Genomic DNA, 24,704 nt, shown 5'->3' with positions numbered 1-24,704 from the left:
CAAAGTGGAAGAAAGCTATGCTCTTCCAATAAAATCTATCCTAAAATAAAAAACCCACCTCACTCCTCAAACTGAAGACTGTATTTTCATCACATCTGTGTTTTGCAGAGCATACAGTTACTTGATTGGCAACCTCAAAGCAAGCCTCGCCCAAAAGAAGAAATTGGATTTTAATTTAAATGCATTTCTGTGTCCGAGACGATGGACCCGCAGTGTGCAGCTGCAGTAATGGGCACTGGAAAGAACCAGGCTCTGTGTTTAAAAAGTGTCTGTACAGTTGTGTGTTGAGTATCTGAACAAGATTCCGTGGATCAGGATTTCAGCAGGTGTGAGCTGGTTTGTGGACCTGAGTGGAAGGGTTTTAGAAGCCCTGATAGGCCCTGGTCAGAACTGGGCACAGGTGGAGAAGGTTGGTACACACAGTGCTGGCCCAAGGCCCCGGCTCTTGTTTTGGTGGTTTTGGTCTTCTCCAGCAAAGCCACTGTGCCCAGAGGCTGGAAACTGCCTTCCTGAGCCACAGCCTGATCGGTTCGGGTCTGTGCTCCGATTTCCATCCTGATCCAAACCCAAATCCAGTTCAAACTGGAACCTCTATAAAATCTTGAGTACTTTAGGTCTAAGGCAGTTTTATTTCTGTCTCTTTTTCTTCTTTCTCCCCAGTAAAATTTTTTGTTCCTTGAAAAACACTTCTGTGCGCTTTAACTTAAAAACAGCGATGCCAACCACACGAATCATATCAGTGCCAACGGTAACAATAACATCAGTGCCAGCACCCTCACAGTATTATTAACATCAGTGCCAACAGTATCATGCAGATCTATGCCAGGAGGCCAACAGGGTCAACAATGTTGACGCCAACAGGCCAGGAGGAATGAAGAACCCCTCAGTAAGAAAGCAGGGTGCAAAGCCTGGGGGTGCCATCCCACAACAACAACCCCTGTGCCCAGCTCAGTTCTCATTAGCAACTTTACAATCACACGCCCTGGTGCAAGAGCAATTAAACCAAAACACCAAGGTGTGTATATCCTGGAAGGGAGAAATACTTGGGTATTTCTGGAGCTGAGGGGCAAATGAAATAAATGCTTAGGGATTTTGTTGACTGCGCTTTTCTAAATTTTTCCGGTCCAAGTGCAAGGGTGGCACTGGAGCGCTTTTCCGACGGGCACAGCCTGAGCTCCGGGAGCACTGGCAAGCAGCAAGTGGTTTGACTCCTGAGTGCTTTGCTTTTGAGCATGTCTCCAGAGCTACGTACCCAACAGAGGAATCTTGTTTAGCAGGTAATCTAAGGATTAACGGGAGAATCCGATCCAAGAGGATCTTTCCAAAATCAATGCACTTCCAGCGTGTAATCTTACAGTTCCAAGGCTGGTTCAGGCCTTAAGGACACAACTTTTCTCCAAAGGGCAGGAAGGATTATTTCTTTTTCCAGAACTTGCAGAAGAAGACGGTCTGGCCTGTTTGCTGAAGAGAGGGCTGGCAAAGATCCAGAAATGTAACAAAAACTTTACAATTTGCAAACATACAGTAGCCATGCTTTCCCTGATCTTCTCGAGTCTGCACCCAGAAAAGCAGGTAGACACAGGGCATCCCAGCACAGCCACATCTTGTGGTGGGCTAGGAGTTAGGATGTGTTAAGCAGCTTTTGTAACTTACAATCTACACCTCAGTGCAAATAGTGATTCTGCTTTGTTTTCTTTTGGACAGAAGCTTGATGTCATCACCGAAGAGTTGCTCGCTGTTTGAAAACCAAACTTTTTTTCCCAAAGCAGCTGTCAGTCAGTTGTTCTTTTTGTTCAAGAGAACAGGAAGACTTGGTTGTGTTTGCCGAAAGTGAAGGGATGAACAAAGCGTCCCTGAAAATTTCTGGTATCTCAATTAGCTCTGCTTCAGAGGCTTCATACTCTGGGATTAACTGGAGGTTTCAAAGCCTACATGAAAAAGAAAGAGTTTAACAAATCACCATGTGCCTTATGGAGTTTCAACAAATCACATCCCGAAAGAATTGCTGTTCACATTTGAACTCAGGTTACCTTTGGAGGAGGTGGAGGTGGAGGTTTGCCTTTGGGAACTGGGATATGAGCAGGTTTTCTCTCTGGTACCTGTAAGAAAAATTCAGTTTAAATGCCATTGTACTTTCTTGGTTGAGCAGCTGCAGAACCTCCACAGACCTCAGCTGCTGCTACTGTTACCTCATGTGTTTCCTATGGCATTTTCCTAGTGGAAAAACTAGGGATGAATTAGGTTAATCTGGCCACGTACAAGAAGGCACAATAGTACAAATACACAAGGGGTATAGATCTCTGGTTTCTGAAGACCACTGAGCTATTCTCAATATCTCAATTCTCCACTTTCAAATAGACTGCTTAGGGAACTAATGCTGATCGCATGCTCAAGGTGTGCGTTGAGGAAAGTATCTTTAAAGACAGTGGGATTTAAATGTGGTTTTATAATCAAGCTGATGTGTGTGTGTGTGTGTTCGGATTTTTTTTTTAAGTTCTTTATAATTTTTTTATTTAGTCCTGGTCCATCATTCTTTATGCAGACGGTACCGTGCGATTATGTTGCTGGTGTGAAGATGGTTTCTTCACCTTTGTATCAGTGGGCAGGAGGCTCAAATGCTGAGATGGTAAATATTTGAGAGAGACATTTTTGTTTAAGTAGGATGCTTTGGGTTCATTAATGACAAATATTTGTATTCTGGTTTCCAAATTTTTTTAAGAATTATATACATATATATATAGACATACATATATGCATGTGCATTGGTGGAGATCCCCTCACTGGTGCCATCTTTAGAGGCTGCCACATCTCCAGGATACAGGGACCATTGCAGACATCTGCAGTAGCAAAGATGCTCATCATTTGCTTTGTGTTTACACCTGAAATCCCTGTTGGTTTGGACTCCGTGTACTGTAGCTAATGAGATGTGCTTGTGATGGCTTACAGACTCCTTGGCACAGATTGACAGTATCTTGTGCAGTTTAGAATTGCATGGGGAAAAAAGGTGACTCCTACCCTAAAGAATACGTGGTTTGAACATCTGTGATTTTTTTTTTTTTTTTTAAATCATAGTCAGAAACTGAAAATACTAATTAGCCTCAGATAGTCATTTGCAACTCAGATGAAAGATGTGAAAATTGCAGGGTTACACTTACAAAAATCTCTCCTGTGTGAGAAGAGGTTGGTTTGGTAGAAGGAATAGGAGGTGGGGGACCTTTTGGCCTTATGGCAGACTGTAAAAGAAGAGAATATAAAACATATTGACACTATATACATACTGTATACGTATGCATCTGCATGTTCCCATGGGAACATGCAGTGTTCTATATAAACAGTGCATTAATAGTGGTAAAAGGATGCATTCATTTCAGAAGCAGCGATGCTTTATGCTGTCTGGCCCTGAGAAAACATGCAGGGCATTATCTGGGGTGCAGTGATTTCCCCAGCCTTTGGGGTCAGATTGTCATTGCAGGTCACCATGGCATGAACTGGTATGTGCTGTCTTCCCCAAAACTGACATGAAAGCAAAGAAATTCTTTACAAGTGCTTACACTCTGGAGTTGTGGTTTGTTCTCCTGCAGTGGAGGTACTGGAAGGAGAAGTTTCTTATCATTCATCTGAAAATAGGGAACAGTTAAATCAGATGGAGCCCTTATCTTGTGTGTTATCTTTGCTCCTTTACTGTCAGGGGCTCAGAGCCATGTGCTTTCCCCTCTCCCTCCCTATGCTGGCATTCGCAGCACTGTCCTCTCAGCCCCAGATGAGCATTTTGAAACCCTTGTAGAAGTGTAGCTCACTTTGGCTGATGAGTTTTGATGTTTCAACCCCTTGGCTACAGCCCCAGGGAGACTACAGTTGACCCAGCACCTCCCCACTCTCACCTTCTGGGCAGGTACCACCAGGACAGGGTGTTCTCTGCATCTTTGTTCTTGATCCACAAAGACTTGGTTTGTGGTTCCAGATTCCCTTCTGGTGTGGCAGCTGTGCAAATATTGCATATAACTGTAAATCTTACCCTGACTGAGGCAGAAAAAACCTTACCAAAGTTTAAAGCCTGCTTTACTCTTATTGGTGTGTTATATAGCCCTGTCCGTCCTTTCTGTCCGTCCTTTCTGTCCGTCCTTTCTGTCCGTCCTTTCTGTCCGTCCTTTCTGTCCGTCCTTTCTGTCCGTCCTTTCTGTCCGTCCTTTCTGTCCGTCCTTTCTGTCCGTCCTTTCTGTCCGTCCTTCCTCCCTCTTATTTTAATTATTTAGGATTAATCTTGAGAGCTACACGTTCAAGTCTTCCCTCCTCTCCCAACTATGGGATTTCTGAAACAGATCAACAAAGGTCCTGGACCAACTTCCTTGACTTTCCAGTGTCTAATTCCCTCCACCCCCTTGAAAATCCCAGCTTAAGACCTGTCTAGGACTTGACTTTAGTTGTTTGGGGTTTTCTCCCTCAGAGGGGTAAGCATTTTACCTCTTCTTGAACACTCGGAAGCGTGTAAGTAACACTGCTGCTGTTGCTGTGACAGCGAGGACAACCAGCACACCGGTGACAATAGCGAAGCCTGGCAGGGAGAGAGAGCACAAGTTGCTATTGCTTAAAAGATCCACTATTTCCAAGCAGTTTCCCATCACAACCATTGACAAAGTAATTTTTTTTTGCAAGATCTAGACCCTGTTTGTCCTCACTACTGCTCTAAGCTTATGGCTGCTTCCCCTGCCACGAATGGTGATGGAAAGGAATGTATTCCTACCTTTTTGCCATACTTGAAGACTGGTTATTGCCTGAGCTGTCCTTGGGCTACCAAACCTAGTGCTTTCCATCCATCCTCAAAGGTGATTTCATTGTTATTCCTCTCCTCTTTCTCAAAGGTTGTTACCCAAAACTGGGCACAGTTTTATACACAGTTGGTGTTTTATACAAGTAAGGCTTCACAATTTTCCTTCAACAAAACTATTATAAAGCCTCAACCAAGCCACGATGCTGGCAGCTGACGGTGCTCTAGTGCATGTGGAGAAAGGACATGAATATTTAATAACAAAAGCTTAATATTTTATTTTCCTCCCAAACACACGGAAATCTGTTGACAAAGTGTTTTCCCTCGGAGGTAGATAGCTGAAGGCCAGCTTTGTCACATGGCAAAGAAGTCAACTTGCCCATCTCCCTCACAGGAAAACCTCTGGGACTTTGCCTCCACTCAAGTTTGACAGTGAGCTATTATGGTGTGCTCGTTATCTCGGGATGGAGAATGGAAAAGTCTGCTACTCTAAATAATCTCCTGAGTGTGTCACTTCTGTCAGGTTAGGAAGAAAACCAGCTTGCTCTAGTCATTCATACAAGCTGCAATGACTTAGAGATGAGCAGAAATCGGAGACCTGGACACGCAGGGTGTGCAAAGCAGCAGTCTGGCCCCCAGTGCACGTCAGGGCTGTTTTACTGGAGCTAAAGCAGCTGGTTCCAGCTGGTGGATGACAGTACCCAACGCGTGGCCATACAGCACTTACTGGTGACTGCTGACGAGCTGTCACAGGTCGGTGGTGCCCATCCTTCTTCACACTGGCATTGCAGCTCGTGGTCGCACACCTAGGGAAGCACAAAGCCAGGAATATCTTCAGGTTGGAAATATGAGTGAAGTTGTGATGTCATAAAGTTTCAGTGGCTCTGGGTCAGGGTCCTGATAAGCTTATTGAAGCTACATCTGGAGACCTCTTTTCATTGTACTTGGACTAAAATTTAGCACAGAAGAGCAGTTTTGTACGGTAAAGGACCGGCCTGATTGTCTGCTATTGTGTGTCTTCTGCAGGTGTTTGTGCAGTGAAAGCTGCACGTGTTCAAGGCACAAAAAAGCAGAGTCATCAAGTAAGATGAGCACAATTATCTTCCCAAAACAGAAAAGACAATAGCTGTGATATTGTGACTCAGAGGCAGGGCCAGGCATAGAACCTGGGTCCATCTCCTGTGATCTCCTTAGCAACAGTACTGGTGCTAGATCAGGTTAGATTTGCTTCCATAAAAATATAGGAAGATTCTGACCCCACACTTTTTGCAAATTCCTATCCCAATGACTTAAATACTGTCTTCAATAAGATCTGTAGCTGATAAGCATAATTTTCTCAGGGTTTTTTTAAGGCTGATAGCATCAGATGCTGGTATCTTACAGCATGTCCGGGACACTTGGCAGAGCAGTTGGTTGATCTGAAGACATCTTCAGCATAGACACATTCTCTGTTGCTGCACACCTGAATACAGGGCAAAAGTTACCAAAGAGATTTACAGCTTTTGGAACATGCAGAGCTTGCATATTATTGTGTAAAGTGATGAAGAGTAAGAGGAGGCACAGAACCAGGTCTGCAAATCACTTCAACCTGCATTAGGAGTTTGATAAGTGGATATAATTTTTTGTTCGACCTTTGAGAATTTTATAGCAAAGGGGGAGTGACAAGACATGCAGACATCACTGCTTCCACTCCTCTTCAATCCTTCATCCTTCTCTTCCCACCAGGTAGAAATATACAGCAAAGAAATTGGAAATAGCGCTCAGTGATGCCTAGCACATCCATTATGGAAATAATTAAAAATAACATATGTATGATCTTTTAATCCTTCATACAAAGGGAAGTTTCTGTTGCCACATATATTTGTGTCAGTAAAAAATAAGAAGACAGCAGCCAAGCACAAGGAAATCAGGATGCTAGCAGGTCCTGTTTGCTTTGCTGCTGTTTGTGATAGGTGTAAGGCAGAAGGTTCAGCAGTTTAGTGTCCGCTTTCAGTCTTCCCTGTTTAAAATCTTGTCTGGTAAAAGAGCTAAGAATATAAGCAAGACTTGAAAGAGGGATAGAAATAAGGAGAAAAGCTGTTCTCTACTAACCATCCCATTCCCGCACTTCGTTCCATCAAGAATCATCCCTGGATCCACTTCTTCATTTCTAGGAAAACTTGCTTTGCAGGACTCAAAAATCACCAGGCTCCCATCCCGAGGCATCTCGTTCCCCCCAGTACAGAACAACTTTCCACACATTATATCTCTGGAAGGAGAACAAGAGCCACTAGAACAATGACGTGAAACAGCAAAATCATCTGAACTGGTTTCTCCTCCAGCTTGAATTTGCTCCGTACAGAAACTCCAAAGAAAAAGGTGCAGGAAGGAATTTTGCTTTGTGGTGTTTTCAGGTCAGTTTGTGAGTAGAAGTTGGCAGGTTCTTAATTCCTCTTGAGCTTCTTAGGGAGCCCAGAGTAGTTTGGGGAAATGAGTGTTTAACTGACCTGTCCTCAACTTCTGAGGTCACCTGAGGTTCAAGTTCCCTGTGCAAACATCCCTTCCCTGTACTTACCTGCACATGCATGCACACACACGCAGTCACCCTCACAAGCAGCCTTACACAAGTACACACTTGCTCTTTCTCAGGCTGATCTCATGATTTGGAAATTAGTTTCCTTGGAATTGGCTTTACCACAACATCCAGAGTGAACAAGAACATATGTGCCATTTAAGGTTCTGTGCTCTTTGCTTCTGCCTCTTTATCTGAGTAGGAATGGTCTCTCTTCCCAAATCCCAGCAAATTCCGTAACACAGTGCTTACTTTTTTTCACACGGGAGGTGACTACCTTTTTCTTTTCTGCAGTATCCATAATATGCCCCTTTCTGGTTCATCTGGTAACAGGAAGCTGCAGCTTCAGTAGCCTCTGTGGAAGAGGGAATAGCAATGGGATTAGTTTGGGTTCTCTGCTTGTGAGAATTTATAACCTTGAGTTTCCTTCACCTGGCTGGGAAATGGCCTTTCTCAGTGAAGTTACTCATGGGCCTAAATGACTTTCTCTGGCCCTTCATGCATTAATTCTGCAACGTTGCTGTGTGCACGCAGCAGAGTGTGTGCAACCATCCTGTGTGTGCTGTCTCTATCCAGTAGGAACAAATAGACCTTCCCTAAGGGAAGGGACATAGTCAAGATTGGAGATGGTTGAGGACTGGGAAGAGGGGAAGCCACCACACACCTTCAGAAACATAAAGGCACGCTAAATTTGGACATGAATTTGAAATACAGACATTTCCTCTTCCTATCAAGCAAAGAATACTCACGCAGCTCCGCTCCAAAGTTACTTAAAAGCGTTGTGCAAAAGAGGAATATCCTTCCCACTTCCCATTTCTCTAGAAACACATTGCATCCGATGCTCTGAGCTTCGGCTCACATGATTATAATCGCTTGCAGTGTTAAATATAAAAATAGTAATTAAGTACATGCTGCCAACTAAAACTCCTTTGTATAGATGTGCTATTCTTGATTGACAAAAGGTCTTGGATGACTCGCCAGCAGACAAAGCCTCCTTCTTTCCCTCTCCTTTGACCTAGGCGACGTTTTCCCAATGCCAACTTGTACTCACGTGGTCCAAAGGCAGCTTTGCACTGGTTTTCTCGGGTGGGACAGCTTCCCATGTAGCAATAGCCTTCCCCGTAGCCGCAGGGATAGCCGTTGACACGGAACCGGTCCTCGGGGCAGCTGGCAGAGGAGCCGGTGCACATCTCGGCCAGGTCGCAGTCGTGCTGAGCCGCTCGGCAAACGGCTCCGGAGTTTTGTACTGAAGTGGGGGAGAAGCAAAGCCCGGCTTTCCACGCTGCTCCTCCGCGTCCTTTAATCCCTCTGAGCTAGAGGGCTAAAATTAAGGGGGACCAAACTCATCCTCACTGCACGAGCTGCATGAGGAGCCGGATCCGTAGGTAATTTAAGGTTGGTTACATCAATTGACGAGATTTTTGCCTGATTGTGCCTCAGCTTTTCTTTCCAGGAGAAAATGGGTAATCAGAATGCTCGTTTTCTCCAGGATATTGGAAGATTGAGTGAATTGATAGTTGTGGTGTAGTTTGGGATGGACAAAGTGCATTTGTCATTACAGTGCTATGTCAGTAATTACAACAGGACTGGTTCTGTTGAAAGGTGTATTAGTGCTTTCTCATGGGGAAAAGAAAATATTCCCTGGAAAATATGAGAAGCTAGAGATTAAAAGGAGTCTTACCTGGCAGTTTTCACAGCACTCTCCGTGTGCACACTTGGAACCTGCCTTCAGTTTGCACGTCTCGGGGTCACAGCAGTCATTTGTGCACTCCTGTGACAAAATGGGCAGTCAGAGCCCTGGCACACAGGTCTGGTCCCCCCTGTGCCATGTTGTCACTGAACCATCCTGCACTTGGCTCTCGAGGGAGGGGGGGGATATCTTGGACCTGCTTTTCTGAAAACCTTTTTCACTAGAAGCCACGCCAGCCGTCGTGGGCGAGCGCGTAGAGAGACCAAAGTGGGGTTAATTGTGAAAGATGGAAGTTGTGCAGGGAACTTGCTTATTTCTGCCGACAGTTCTGTCTGTATGGTCTTTCCTCATTCTCAGTTCCTCTGTCAACACGGCGTGACAAACCACACCGCCGTTTTTTCTCACCATTTGGCATCTGCTTTATAGGGGACACTGCATTGCCCATCAGCAATTCGATAAGCACAGTTTCTACAGAGACCCTTCAGCTGGCTTTGACCTGGCTACCTCAGAAACCACAGAAACCAGTTACTGTACAGCCTCTTCCAGGTATTATTTTATTCTTGGTTATGCAGATACCTCAGGAGTACCACAGTCGCATTCCTCTTCTTTTTCCACAAAGCCATTTCCACAGGATGGAGGTGCTACAATGCTACTTATATCTGGGATGTTTGTTAAGCATTTTGGCATCTCACTCAACATGTATTTCTCAAAACTTTGGAGGCTGCAAGAGCTGAATCTCTTGGGGACGATGGAACTATATTGAGAAAGCAGGAGGATTTATGTTAGGATCAGCCTAGGCAGGGAAAAGCAATACCCTTTACCAAGAAATGTAACAAGTCACCATCCCCCAAACTATTGAATGCAGCCATTTTTCCAAATATATATATAAAAATAAACACAATGGCTATCTCCTACTTATAGCAGAAAAAAAAAAAGTGGAAACAAACAGATTAGAAAAAAATTAATGTGCTAAATGTAAACACTGTGTATAATAAATCCCACATCTTAAAGATTTAAGCCTGATCTACACAATTTGTGCCTGGATGCTTCAGGCACTAAGAGTTTTCCACTGGGCTGTCTGGGTGTTCAACTAGAGAGGAAATTGAACTAAATGCCTATCTAATGGGTGTTTAGTGAAGGTGCAAGCACTTTGTGTGGTTTTCACAGGAAATATCTTCAGGGTAGAGAACAAAAATACATTTTAGGTAAATTTGGGGGAAGCTCTATTGTCTGAGCTGCTGTAGCAATTTTATACTGTCGTTGTTGTAACGAAAAATTATTTGTGGTTTAATGTGAAGGCCCCCACCCCACATGCAAAGCTAATGTCATCCAAGGTGGGGTGGGTTTTTTTTTGTTTTGTTTTCTTTTGGGAGGGGTGGATGGTATCCATTTGGGAATATCTTAGAAGGGTCTGGAATTCCTTCATTTTTCTCTTCTTTTTGTATAATTTGAATGGATAATCTCAGAGGACAAAATTAATTACTACTTCATTTTGGAAACTGGCATCTTACTGAAAGCCCACCCTTCCCTACCCCGTGCCTCTCCTTTTTATCCCAACTCCTACCTGACAGTATCTGTCATGATACAAACTCTAGTGCTACACGTGCAGGCTTCAGTGTCGTGACTCATGCCAAGGTTGTGTCCCATCTCATGTGCCATGGTTGCTGCAACTGCAATTCATTTCTGTTATGGTCCTGTAGAGATAAGAACAGGCTGTTATTTCCATGAATGTTTTAGAACAATTAGAAACACCAGAGGAGGCACGTGGCTAAGAAATAGGACCGTTTTTCTTCGAGTGAAATTATCCTCACTGCTACGTAAGGATTGGCACGTTGTTCATTCCATGCATGCATCTATTCCATGGTTTGTGCTGGATTGTGTTATACTAGGAATGAGATGATAACACTAACGAACATGAGTAAATTGGTATAATTAGTTCTTAAATAAACATGAGGAAGTTAGGCTGCCAAGTTAAAAATCAGTGTTAAGGGGAACTGAACATCCGAAACTCTTAATCCCCTCTCTGGATAGCTGTCTCTGTGCTTAATTACGTGGGTGTGATGTAATTATTACTCATTACACCGAGGTAACTGCCGTGCAGAGAGTTGTGCGTGCACAGAAAGGAAGGGCAGATGCTGTGCTCCATCTTCACTCTTGGCTCGGTGTTTCGTGCTGCTTGGTGGGAGGGAGGAAAGGAAAAGTCCTGCTTTTCCGAGTGAAATCCAGGTGTGTAAACAGCAGGTGGTAGTGGAAAAGCATAAAGCATACTGGTCATACTCTTCCAAGCATGGTTTTGCAAATCATGCTGCTACCAAATGCATCCCCCCACCTTGAAAAGCGTTCTGGTTTTACGACATCCTAGGGTTTCCTTACGGTGTGGGAGAGCTGGAATTTCACATGGTTATTCCTCTTACCAACAAGCCCGGCCTCTGAAGCTGGGTGCAGCAGTTGAGTTCCCAGTGTTGTTGGTAAAGTTTTGGATCTAAGTTCCCATTTAGGCTGAAGTTTAAATACAGTAGTTTAGGCAGCTGTAATTAAGGGGCCAAACTGATGATGTGTATTATGACTGTCAGAACCAATTCCCTGCCCAAAAGAGCGAACTTTAGGTAGAGGCACAAAATTACTTATTCTCTCCTTTGGTTCTATTGGAGCCTGGTACTCCAGGTGTCCAAGTTTGATGTTGGCATTTAGATAACACAGATACCATGCTTTCTGTGTGCTTTCTTTACCTTCTGCGCTTCATTCGAAATAAAATTTCTAACTGTGAATTTCTATAGTCTAATCAAATAATGACATGAACCAGACAGAGAACTGAAAGTGTCGTTCACCCATCATTCACCCAATAATTTTCATGAATGTTCTTTGCTGGTTGAGTAAAAAAAACACAAAACCAAACATAGAAAAGCCTTTAGAAAATAAATAAAATAAATCAGACCTGAATAATACCTGCAGAATATGTATCACTGCATATGGATTTTAGAAAGGCTAATCCAATCGTTGTCCCCTCAAAGTCATAGCCCCTGGCAGGAAGAAGAAAGGCAGAGTGAAATGCAACGCAGTGACTGGGAAGCAGATCTGAAGCCAGGTCTGCTTTCTTAAGCAGCCTCAAGGCTTTAAGCACATACTCATTTCCAGCTCTGGTTTGCATCCCTGGTTTGATGCAATATTTGAGGTCATGCTTAAGATCATGGCAAATCAGGAAAACAATTGAATGCACTTCTCATTTTAATTTTTCACTTAAATTACATTGCAGTTCATTAGACTTAAAGCATCTGTTTGGGCGTAAAGAGCTTGATGAAGTGCTCTAAATGTAGCAAAGTGCTTGGATGAATCAGGGCCATTGAACGTGAGCCAGGATAGCCAAGTGAGCGCTGGTTTAGTTTGGCAACGTGCATTTCCTGGCCATTAAGCCTCACGTCGTGGCTCCTGAGGTTGTTAGACTGTGCTGTGTCAGGATGCTCAACTGTTCTGTGACCACAGCAGGGAAAAGGAGAGACTGAGATGTCACAAAAGTGTACACTGCCAGTTTCCACAGGGATTCAGATAGAAAGGCTAGATCTGAGCAGGTAATTGTGCTCCATGAAGAAAATCAAAGCAAGAACAAGAGCCAGCATTTGTCTTTTTGTCCTAGAACTAGTGCAACCCATTTGTCTTTTTGTCCTAGAACTAGTGCAACCCAGTATTGGAAAGTTGTGAAATCTGGCTCAGTATAGGCAGCATCTCTGATGGGTTGGTGACCGATTCCTAAAGAACAAATTCCCGTAACATCCTGGGAATGCCAATAGGAAACAGAAGGATACCCACGTGATTAGCTGAGCGTTGTCATTTCTTTTCCTCTTTAATAAATCTGATAGACGCCACTTGGAGAAACTGTCCAGAGTGAATCCTGCAGCACGGCTCAGCAGGCATTTGTCACCATCGGTCCAGATTTCGAGGCCGATTAGAGCCACGTAGATATTTATGGCCTTATAAACCTGCAGCAGAGAGACAGGGTTGCTGTGAAAATGAAGCACATTACAAAGACTTCTGAAACAAACACTTATCCTGGTAACTGGTTCACTTTTGTCACTTGCAGTATAATCCACTTCAGACCTGATTTCAGCTTTTCTGCACTTTGAAGTTGCAATAAAAAATTAAAAAGACAAAATAAAACGCGGAATGTTGTTTCCACCCATATTAAACCAACTATAAAAAGATTTTAAAATACTTGAAAATTCCAGCAATATTTTGGAGGAAATTTGACTTGCACAAGAATTCAAGAATTGAAAATCAGTTCATTCTCTTTGAAGGCTTTCAATCGTTCACTTTAACAGATGTTTAGAAAATACAGGATAAATCTTTATTTAACAATAATTGAATTTCTAAATTTTATATCTGAGGACAAAGAACTGGATACTATGGATGGATGAGTTAAATTTTTTTCATAAATTACAATGGAATTCAGTTTTCATTCATTCCTGCATGTGAAAATGACAATTCATGATGTTTGCAAAAGAGAAGAGTGATAAGTAACTGCTTTTCGATTTCACTTTGCTGTATTTACTCTTACCGTGTTGATGTAATTGACTATTCCAAATATCCTTTCTCTTACAGTTCTAACATCTTCCTCATACTTCTTATACTGAAAAAGTAAGATAGTATGTTAGGAAAATGAGAGAAAAAAGTGATTTATCAAAAAAGAACTAACCCGCCGAAGGTTGCGTTGCAAACCACGCCACACCTGGTCTACTACTTGTCTTTTCAATGTGCTGTTTTATCAGATCAATGTATTTCAAGATCAGGCCCTTTCAAAATGTCTATCTGTGTAGGGTGCAGCAGACGACAGGTGCTACGTGGTGTTTTCTGAATTCTCATCATCTACAGGTGGGATTTTCAAAGTCGGTGGACATTAGGAAATCCTGTTCCTAGCCAAAGTCAGTGGTAAAACAGTATGGCACTGTAAGTGTAGTAGGAACCCAGGGATCTGATAGTACCTACTTTGGAAAGCTCATCTCTAGCTGGTTAGATGAGAAAAAGTCTTTTCAATACTCACCAAAGTATTATCTGCAACTATGTAAACTTCCAGATACTTTTTTGCTTTCAGGTATGCCTTCATCTAGGAAAGAATACATTTAGATGACTTCTAAGACCTGTTTCAGTCTCAACCTTTGCCATTTCAAACCAATGTACTAGTTACAAGGATGTTTCTGTAGTCAGGTCATTTAGAATGGGACTGCCTTGTTTAGAAATGGTGAAAGGCAGGCTAGATATTCAAATTGTTATGTAAATGATGAAGGTAGGCTAGATATTAAGAAATATTTAGATGTTTAAAGACGCACATGAGCACCTATTATTTCATGCAGGGCAGCTCAGCTCAGGTGGTGACTAAGAAACCTCAAATCTGTGAGATTTTGTGCTGTTTTTTAAGATCTGATTATGCTTCACTGCAATTGCTTCTTTTCTGGAGGTGCCACCAGACAAAGCGTGTCTTGTGCTACTCTGAGTTCTCCTACATCCTCAATTTCTTTTCTGACATGTACTTACTGGACTGTTGTTTAAGTGTGTACTTACTTCTGGATTGTTGCTGGATTTAAAGATGTCATTGATGGGTCGTTTGAATCCGCTTCCCAGGTATTATTGATTACACCACAGGTTTTTATGGACTTTGCTCGAGTTTCTCATACTTATAGACAGCATGTTGGTCTCTATCTGAAGTTCCCAAGGGTTCAATAAGGTACTTCTGGCCACGGTCTCAAATAGCCACTAAGAAAATGAGTTAAACTGTGATCTTTTGAATCGGCAGGACCGAGTCAAGATAGCAACATGATCTCTAACAGCATTCAGCCCGTGCACACACTGATGCAATGGGATGGTTTGTCAGCAGCAGACAGTGTACAACAAGTCAAAGGCAGAAATCAAAGCTGCTGAGTCAATTGGAAGATCTGGCTGGTCAGGTGAGGTCTCTGAGTAGGAAAGGAGACTGTTAGTCAAAAAGAAACTAGTTAGGAACTAATTAAATTTAAATGTTGGGGTTTTGTGCTAACAAAGATGATTGAAAAGTGAATTTCAGTTCAGTGGGGAATTCAAAGATATATTTTCATCTTTAATTGAGATGAAAAGCTGAAATATTGAAAGGAATTAAGAGTTTTGAATCATTTCAAGAAGCGAATGTCAAATGAGCATTCTGTGCTAACATATAAACTGATGAGCAGTGCAAGAAGTGCTCACAAAGAAAGTCTGTTTTTTTTCACAAAAACCCCACTAACCACTGGGAAAAAGTTCTGCTGCAGCTTCTCAGGCTTAACCATCCTCTTGCCTTTTTACGTTGTGCCACTGTGTCTTCAGCCATCTCGAACGAGCGATTCTTTTAACTGAGCTTTTCAAGCAACAGCTTGAACTTTCTGACCCAGTAACTGCTGCAGCACTGAAAACAACGTGCCTTCTCCTGGAGTGTCAGTGGAGCTTCCTGCAGCTCTGAACATTTACTGTAAGCACCGCTAAATGCTCATTTATGACCTGATCTAATATGGAATTAGTTATATAAACTTTTTGATACAGTTGTTCCTTTAGCTTCCAGTTTATAAACTGAAACAGAAGTAGAAAAGTAGCTTTTTTTCTCCCTTCTTCCCCCTCACCCTAATTGTTAGGGGTTTCCTTGTAACTAGTTTCCTTGTAAGCACGAATAAAAGGTAACACCACTTATTTGCATTCTGATTGCATCTAAATTTGAAAATTTATCCTCGAAGAGTATGGATATTCTGCCATTGGTACCCTTTGGGAACCAAACTCCTGTCTCACCTCAAACCTTTGCAAGCACTGATGCTTGCTACGGAATCGGCATCATTCCGAATGTAACCTTCATAATAACAGTGATCCTGTAGAAAGAAAAAACACGTTGTCAAATTGGGCCACGTCTCATTGACCTGACCTGGTGGTTTCAGGAGATACAGATACATTTCTGGCTACAAGCTGAACAAACTGTGCTGGAGGACAACCTCCAGGGTAGAGGAGATTCTTAAAATGACAAAAGCTGGTGACCATTTCCATGTTTGCTACAGTACTGTTATTATTACCCTTCAACAGAGTGACCCAGGTTGTGACAAATCCCATCATGGTGGCTCTGGTCAACACACGACAGCACATGAAAATGAGAATATGCATATTTGCTGCCTAAAGTTAAGCGTATACTGATGTGCTCTTCTGAATTAAGGTCCATACCAATTATTTTATTGTGGCCAAATTTCAGGGAAACACCCTTTAATGTTAACCCAACAATTAAATGCTTTAACTTCAATGAGATTAAAATGCATGCATTATAGTAAAACATATGATTAGGGGAAAAATTTTCAAGACTTAATTGACTTAAGGATCTGAGGTCTAATGAACACTTCTGTGTTCAAAGAGACTTCAAAGTCACTGAGGTATTGTGGAAAATATTACCCATAGCATTTTTCTTAACAGATTTCTTGAGGCAGTATTTGAACCTGCATGCATTGTGCCTTTTCTCATGGATGTTTGGTTTCACTTTACATGTATCTATCTTCCTTCCATCACAATGGGCCAAATTTCTTACAGGGAAAAGATATCAACAAAGTGAAAATCACTAGAGAAAGAAGTGGAGAATTGCTCTCCATCTCTTGAGGATACAAGAGAAACAACTCCTGAGATTGTAATGAAGTATCCACAGCGTAGGAATTCCTTATTCAGCAAGCTTGAGATTGTCTTAAACCAGACATAGGAGCTATTTGCTTTTCACAGGATTCAGGGAGTTAAAGTTCTTGGAGCAATTAGAAATGGCTTTTTTTTCCACAAAAAAAAAAAAGCAACCCAGAATTCTTGATGCACATTTATTCCACTCACGATCCTCCTATTCCTGCTAATTGCTCCATAACAAAGAATATTAGGCTTTGTGTTCCAAGTTACACGTGTTAAAAACACATAGCATGGCATTGGACAAAAAGCTTCAGGTGAGAGCTTTGTTGAAGATAAGACCCATGAGTGCACGGTTAATTTAAAAAAATAACTTCTGCAGTGATTTCCTTTGTGTCTGGAGCTGAATAACTGATTTGTCATGGCTCAGAGAAGCCACCTGGAGTAACCTGCAGTGCATTTGCTGGGAGCGTGGGTGGAAATGTGAGCCAGTGAGGAAATGTGTCTTTGTCAGAATCTCTGATCTCAGTGCTGGTCAGGGAGCTGCGCAGAATGAGCAAAGCCAGGAGGTTTGCCTCGGAATGCGAGCAGGAGGGAAGGAAACCTTTTTGATTACCTTGATCTGAGGACTACTTGTTATTTGTCGACCATCATCAGAATAAACTGTTTCAGTATAGTCTCTGGCTAGTAGGTGCCTGCAAAGAGCAAAATTATTTATTCAAAATAATGGGAGTCATCCAGAATGAGGCGATTACGTAACACGTAAAGTACGTCGGGAATTCAAGCTATTGGTATGGAAAAACTAGGGAAGCAAAACTGTTGGGTGGGGAATTCTGCCTGTTCGTAATCCTTACTGAAACAGAGGGACATTTCCAAAATAAGAGAGCAATTAAAGCCTACTTATTTCATTGATATAAACTAATCTCTCAGTAGATCTGAAAAGTAAATGTGTCATACATGCAGTATTGATCCTTTTTCAGCCTCCCCATTCGTGTAGACGTTTGCACCACTCCGCAGTGTGAGTGAAATGGTACCATTCTGTTCTCTTCCCAGTTTGCTCCCACTGATTATAGATAGCAAAGGTCTAGGTCCATGGAAAAGCTTCCTCATCTGCATACATGCATGTCTGGGTACATGTGCACACACTCAGGAGTTCTGTGCGGAGGTCACACTAACACATAATTTGTCCAATTCTTTTGCTCTTTTATCAGTTTGCCAGCATAAGTTCTCGTTTTTGTAATCATTTTATCTGAACCTGATTTTTCTTTTCTGTCTACATAAAACTCTGGTTTTGGACACATGTATTCCTGAACCTTCAAAGGAGGACATCATGACTATGGCATAAATGGTTTATTTCTTCCACCCCTGGGAAAGGTGCCTTTGGGTTCCTTATTAGCTCACACATTTGTGATTTCAGTGGAAGGCCAGATCCTGCAAGGCTCTGTGGTTCAGTCTCCTACTCAGCAGAGCACTGAGCAGATGCTTAACTTTAAGCCAGGGCTGTAGTCTTACTAAAAATAGCAGCAAAGCAAGTCTACATTCACTGCTGTTTGGGCAGCTACCCCAAACTGCCACAACCCCATTTCTTTTTAGAGAGTGGGATTTAGTACGATATAATTTCCCTTTCTCCTCTGCAAATATTTAGATTAGATTAAAACAGGGGCAAATAGTTAATTATAGTCTATATTAACATGAACTGATTATAGCACTATTGTATTTGCACAGCCATTAGAAAAGTACCTATAAAAGCAGACTTGTTTGATCCCATGTTAAATATTATGGTGGAGCCAGCAAGCAGAACATCACGACTGTGTTTTATTTTGTGTTGCTCTGCACAGTTTTGGATTTTTCTTTCTATGCTTTGCTCTGTACCAAAGGCTGCTGCTTCTCCCTACCCTCTGCGTGGCCTGTTTAAATGCTGCTAATCTCTTCAGCCAAGGAGGGTGAGCTCTCCTTGTCTTCAATTTCCATGAAGCATTTCATCAGTGCCAGCACATATTAGGCTACTACAGCAGTAGAGTTAAGGTAGGGAGTGCTGGAAGCTGAATTTTAAGGATTATTGCATTTCTTATTACTATTTTCCATTTTTTAAAAGCATGCAGAGCCAAGACGATACCCCTATATAATGGATATTTCTCTTGTTCTTCTCTGTAGCTTTTACCAGCGTAGAACAAATAAATATAACTCATAGACTGTCCATGGACACAGAAAACTTGTGAAATAATACAGAAACATTAAATGTTTGGTGGATTTAGGCATTTAGGAAATAAATGGGAAACCAGAGTTGGCAGTTTAGGCAAGTCATCCCACCATGGTAGTGTCACATGCCTGGGTAGTTATTTCATGTTACTGAAACAGTGACATGATGCTTCTCTCCTCTCCTCTTCTTTCAGTGGAGTCGAAAGGTGTATTTACCAAAATACTTCTGTCTTACAGGAGCCTAAGTCCTGTTTCGTTGTACCCTGAATGCCCTGCAGAGCCATTTACAGTGAGGAATAATGCTCAAGCAAAAAGTTGAACTGAACCTACTTATTTTTTTGTAGGTGCAGTATGACTTCCTCTCCATTGGCTTTGATTCCATACTCCATTGTGTCATCGTATTTTGTCTGTAAACAGATTTAAGTGTTAGAATATGGACTGTGTTATAATTTCTGGCCTCAACTATGAGCTGACTGTTACTGAGTTGCCAACTGCATTCTTTTCCTCTTCATTCCACCAAAAATAAGTATTCTGGCAGTTATAGAATAAGCAGTAGGTCACTCTGTTTCATATTTTTTAATTAGAGGAACAAATTTAACTTTGCAAATGTATTTCTACAATCATAAGCACATACCCTGCATACTTGGGGAAAGTGCTGAGCAGATGCTTAAATCTAAATATCTTCATAACTCTCTTGAAGTCCATAAGAGCATGCTTAGGTTTGAGCATTTGATTTAATTTACTTCAAATTAAAATGTCCATCGGTTATTCAAAATCTGAGTGGTATCAAACCTTGCATTTTTGCAGAGATACAAATACAAAAGACCTGCTGGTGGCATACAGGGCTTCCCTGCTCACTGAGCACACCTCACAGCCCGTCTTTACCGGACATGGGATCACTCTTCCAGGTTTTCTCTTCATTTCATTTGTAAGATCCAGTGTCTGGATCCTAATTCTCTTACCCTTGAAAATCAAGGGTGCTCTGACTCCGGAAAACCATCTCCCAGAAAAACAAAATGTTATTGCTTTTAATACCTCTTTGTTTCTTTCTGCATCTCTTTTCTGTACTGTGTGCAATCTCCGTGGATAAACTATTTCATATTGCTCGACTTCAGGTAATTTCTTGCTCGTGCTCCCTAGGGAGAAACAGATGTATATTTATGCAAACACAGTATTAATTTATTAAGCACCATATTTTATGTCTGTCAAGACTGATTATTTTGGACTGTATAGTCATTCATCTCTTGCACCTCTCATTTCTCCTGTTTTCTCTGCACTGGCTCTGACATGTGCTCATCTGCTCTGCTAAGCAGCCAGCCCGTTATGGGACCTACCACGAGGTTTGTTACAGTCTGGATTTCAGGTGAGTTGACATACCTGGCTGTTTCCAGGTCTCAAATATTTTATGCAGTTCGCTTTGGATATCTTTCCCCAGCACCAATCAACAGTTTCAAGCACCAGCAGGATAGCCCAGCTATGCAAGTTGCAACCTTTGCCTTCCCATTTTGTAGATTACATGAATTAAGCTATACAGTTCTGTGAAATTAATGATCTCCAAACCTTACACACGATGACATACAAGTTAAGATTGCCTCTAGATAAGCAAATAAACTCATACAATTCACTGCAAGCCTGGAACAAGCCTAGATTTCTGCTTTAGAAAGCTTTTCAGCTGGTCTTCTCCCACAAATACTTGTGACTGCTTTAACAGCCACATTCTTACCTGTTGGACCTGATTGAGAAGGCATCTGAACAAGGCTACATAAAATAATAGGAGATAGGCAGTAAAGTAGGAAAATCTTGAAGGTGGTAAGGAATCCAGATGATTCCTTAACTCTCACAACCCTTTTACTGGTCTTGTAAAGCGTGTCGAGTCTGCAGTGGCTGCAGAGAAATTGAGGAAATATAGTGCTGATGAAAAAACACTTCTTTTTGTCTTCTGCTTCTGAGCCTGACTGAATCTTAAGAAAAGTTAATTTGTGGCACGAACTTGCAGGGGTGGTCAGCGCACGTTGCATCATTTGGAGTTAATAATAGCAGCTGATGCACAGGCATTGGGGAAAAAAGGGTCATAAGAGGGATGTGTTAGTTTCCAACAAGGCGACAGCAGGTTTCTGTGCCTCCTAAGCTCTTTAATCTCCTACAAAAGGTCATTTCATCTGAATTTGCAAATACTTGAGGGCTTAGCACCAAGCAAAAGAGCCTGTATGTGAAAAAAAAACCCCACAAACAAACAACAAACCACAAACAACAAAGGGAGAATGCAACTCCCCGTTTTAATTATCTGCCTGAAGGCCAGATTTTTACAAGAGTGGGTCATCTAATTACTGTAATTTTCTATATCTGGAACAACAGCGCACATCCTCATGCAAATTGTTCCAGTAAAATAAACAGCTTATTCTTCATAACTTGGTTATTTGATTAAAGCCTTTCCAAAAATAATTTGCAGAATAAACTTGGTTTTATCTTGACAAAGCTGAGTGCTGTAGAGAAAGGCATGATGGTATAATGGTAATAAGCCTAAGAAGTTACCTTACACCAGCCAAGCCATTCCACAGCACCCAGTACGAATTCATGCACATGCTGTTAGCAAATACCAAGTGCAAGTTTGTTACCATAATTTACAATGATGTTTTACATTTTATTTTAAGCAACTAATTATATTTACTTTAAAAAAATCTTTTGCTTTGCAGACTTCGTTTTTCCATGAGCATAAAATACGTTCTTACTTAATGATCACAGTAATATTTAGGCCTCTCAGAACAGAGTTCTGTGCTCCAATTTTATCTATCCACTCCCTGTTGGAGACTTTTTACAAGGCCAACTGTAGCTCAGATGGTTCAAGTTAGGCTGGGTTTGAAAGGAGATTCAGAACTAAACTTGTCCTTTTCCTGCAGTGTGATACAAACAGCATTTCGAGGAAAACAGGTTAGTTTTGTTCTGGAACAAATCGGTTCTTACAAGTATTTTTTTTTAATCAACTCAATTGTCTTTGTCTTGCTTCAGGCATTGTCTTAAGTCAGTAGCTTAAGGAGGGAAGGAATTCCTTGGGCTTTGTACAACAGCTAGGAAAAGTGCTAATAAAGAACAAAGAATTACATACTTTTCCAACAGCCTAAACCAGAAAGAAAAACCATTAGTGAGGGTTTCACTGACAATGAAGGATTGGTTTTGTCAAAAACCACAGTATGTACACCTTAAGCATTATTGCTAGACGCATTTTCAGATATTCTGTGCAACTAATGAAATCATAAAGATACACAAATTTGTATTCAAGGCAGGTATCTAAAACCTCTGCATGCTTGTGCATGCCAAGTTCTGAAAAGAATCTGTTCTCTGTTGACATGAATTGAAAGAAACAATGCATGTTGAAAAAAAAAAAAGTGTAATCTGTTAAGATTAAGTCCTTTGAATTCTCATAACCTGGAGTATGGCACCGATGATAAGGGTGCTAACTGTTTTAATTCAGGTAATGTCTTTAACTGAATTCAAACAAAAGTCTTTTCTTTTATGGTCAAGCACTGTCAGTTTAATAAGTTGTCCCAATGGGATAGATTGTCTGTTCACTTGCAAGGGAAAAGTACTTTCTTAACTGGCTCACAAAAGTAACTGGTTCTGAGTCTTTAGGCAATCTATGGCCAATTTTCCCACAAGTGATTCTTGACTAGAGAATTTTCGTTAATCGCTTTGAATAGGAAGAGAAAAAGCAAACATCCCTAACTTCAGCAACACCATTTTTTTGCCAGTGGCTTTAATTCACTGTTCTCAGTATTATCTGCATGTTAATCATTACAAAAGTCATAAAAGCTGTACAAAGTTATCCACAGCAACCACTGATAAAGGATTAAAAAAAAAAAGGAGCAGTACCTTCTTGCAGAAAACGTAGCAAACAACAGAAACAAGAAGTATGTTAGTCATCTCCGTCGCTCTTGGCTGGCAGTGGTCTCCGTGGTCTGGGAAAGTCGGGTTCCCAGGCTGTCTGCTTCGAGCAGTCCTGTCTCGTGCCGTGAATGAGAGGCAGTGAGTTGTTCAGCTTTATTCTTGTTCCTATATGAGGAAGTGTTTACCAAAGGTGTTGCACAATTTTCAAGTCACGGAGCGTTACAGCAAGCGGAAGTTCCTGCTGGTTAGTTCATGTCACACGAATGGTGATAGATTGATTACTTCTTTGGAATCAGCTCCCTGAAACTGTTCATCAGGAAAAATAAAATAAATACGTCGAGAGAGAGATTGGAGTGGTCCTAACATTGTCTTTTTGGTAGCCTGGCTGCTAAAAAGCTACGATAGAAGCAGTGGGTACTGCGGACGGCTCAAGGAATGGGACAGTTTTCCAGAGGTTTAAGGTAAAACAGGTACCCAGGGCTGGTGTTAAAAGATGTGTTTCAGCTCTTGCTGATCACCATTTAATCTGTAGGGAAGGGAAGGGCTTAGGGCACCAGCAAAGGTACGTGTAATTCTGTGTCTGTGAATCATATCGACAGTATAAACACTGAGTAGGTCCTTTTCTGCCCCTTCCATCTATATTAGTAATGTTTGCTTGAGGTTCGTGTGATAATATCTACATAAAAGGAGATGCAGACAAGTGAGCAATCAAGGTGGTATCTGTCAAATAATAGTCTGAAAATCTGTGCTGAAAACTTGTCGTCTCGGCGTAACCAGTTGCAATAAAATAGTACTACGCACCTCTTTAAGCCACAGCTACCAATACAGAGCCTCTTTATACAAGTTTTAACTTTTCATACATTAGAATAGGTATTACAGAGTACCCAGAACTGGAAATGGATCCTGCTGTATACTGTGGTATATGAATATAGATTTATATTAGCAATACGTGTTACACAGCAATATATACTTATTTATTACAGTCATTATAAATAAGTAAATAAATCTCTATAAATCTACAGGAGAATTTTACTGCCATAACTAACAAGTTCTCACTTCTAACGTGTTATCAGATAACTATTTCTGTCTCAGGTATGCGTTTGAAAAGTTCTGGTTTTTCGAAACATTGAAATCTGAAATTGTAGATTCAAACTTCCCCTTTAGATTTTGCTAAATCTCCAGGCATTCTGGGACAGATTGGGATGCGCTCGACGAATGAGCTCTGAGCTTTTCTGTAAGGATAGAGTGGTGCTAATAACAGCTGATGTGCAATGCTGATGTGTAGAACTGGCAATTTGATAGTAAAACTTGATTTTAAGACAAGAGCCTGATAATAGAATCATAGAATCATAGAATGGTTAGGGCTGGAAGGGACCATCAAAGGTCATCTAGTCCAACCCCCCTGCAAGGAACAGGGATATCTCCAACAAGATCAGGTTGCTCAGGGCCTCGTCCAACCTGGCCTTGAACGTCTCCAGGATGGAGCATCCACCACCTCTCTGGGCAACCTGTTCCAATCTGCGTGTCTTTTTTGTTTAGCCAGTTACAGTGAGACAAAGTGATTTAAAACGGATGTAAAATGCTGTGCAACAGCAGCAGGAGAGCTTCACATCTCTTTGCTTTGCTCTGCAGTGGTGTAGGTGATGGAGGCTGAGTGCAGAATAACTTTCTGTCATCCCTGTGAGAGCAACGTGTTCTCAAGCACGTTGCTTTTTGCTTCTGTTGCTCTGAAGGATGCTGGGCTGAATGCACAGGCAAACCCTACGTGCAACTTTCTTGCTGTTTAGCTCCTGGGTCTTCCTTCAGCATTTGGGTTTTATTCTGGTCTGTTGAAGGGTATGCTCTGCTTTGGCAGAAGTGGGACGTTTTTACAGGAGATGTGGAAGTGTAAAGTTACCCCTTCAGAGGAGTAAATGTAGACCAGATGCATTGTCTGGCTCCCAGCCTGCTCCGAGATGTGCTAGTGCAAACACTGTGCTCTTCATGAG

The 24,704-nt window shown here is 41.7% G+C and overlaps 1 protein-coding gene across 1 annotated transcript; it reads right to left on the bottom strand.

Moving 5' to 3' along the window:
• Positions 1-1,895: 1,895 nt before the first annotated feature.
• ADAM28 (ADAM metallopeptidase domain 28) lies at positions 1,896-22,741 on the bottom strand (the record flags this gene model as incomplete). The annotated part of the gene is given in 28 exon segments (XM_086627993.1): positions 1,896-1,928; positions 2,031-2,099; positions 3,156-3,233; positions 3,552-3,617; positions 3,882-3,981; positions 4,462-4,552; positions 5,493-5,571; positions 6,147-6,227; positions 6,857-7,013; positions 7,569-7,671; positions 8,368-8,629; positions 8,998-9,087; positions 9,583-9,760; positions 10,571-10,682; positions 10,685-10,700; positions 11,942-12,026; positions 12,811-12,980; positions 13,556-13,627; positions 14,039-14,101; positions 14,557-14,591; positions 14,594-14,644; positions 14,647-14,736; positions 15,466-15,482; positions 15,784-15,860; positions 17,252-17,330; positions 19,165-19,241; positions 19,870-19,970; positions 22,702-22,741. Coding segments are annotated over 28 exon segments (2,472 nt in total), but the record flags the coding sequence as incomplete, so codon positions are not given.
• Between the last annotated feature and the right edge of the window lie 1,963 nt (positions 22,742-24,704).

Source organism: Tauraco erythrolophus, chromosome 29 (genome assembly GCF_009769465.1).
Source record: "Tauraco erythrolophus isolate bTauEry1 chromosome 29, bTauEry1.pri, whole genome shotgun sequence".
NCBI classification, from domain to species: Eukaryota; Metazoa; Chordata; class Aves; order Musophagiformes; family Musophagidae; genus Tauraco; species Tauraco erythrolophus.
Note: the sequence above shows the minus strand (reverse complement) of the source record. Positions and strands in the feature narration are given on the sequence as shown.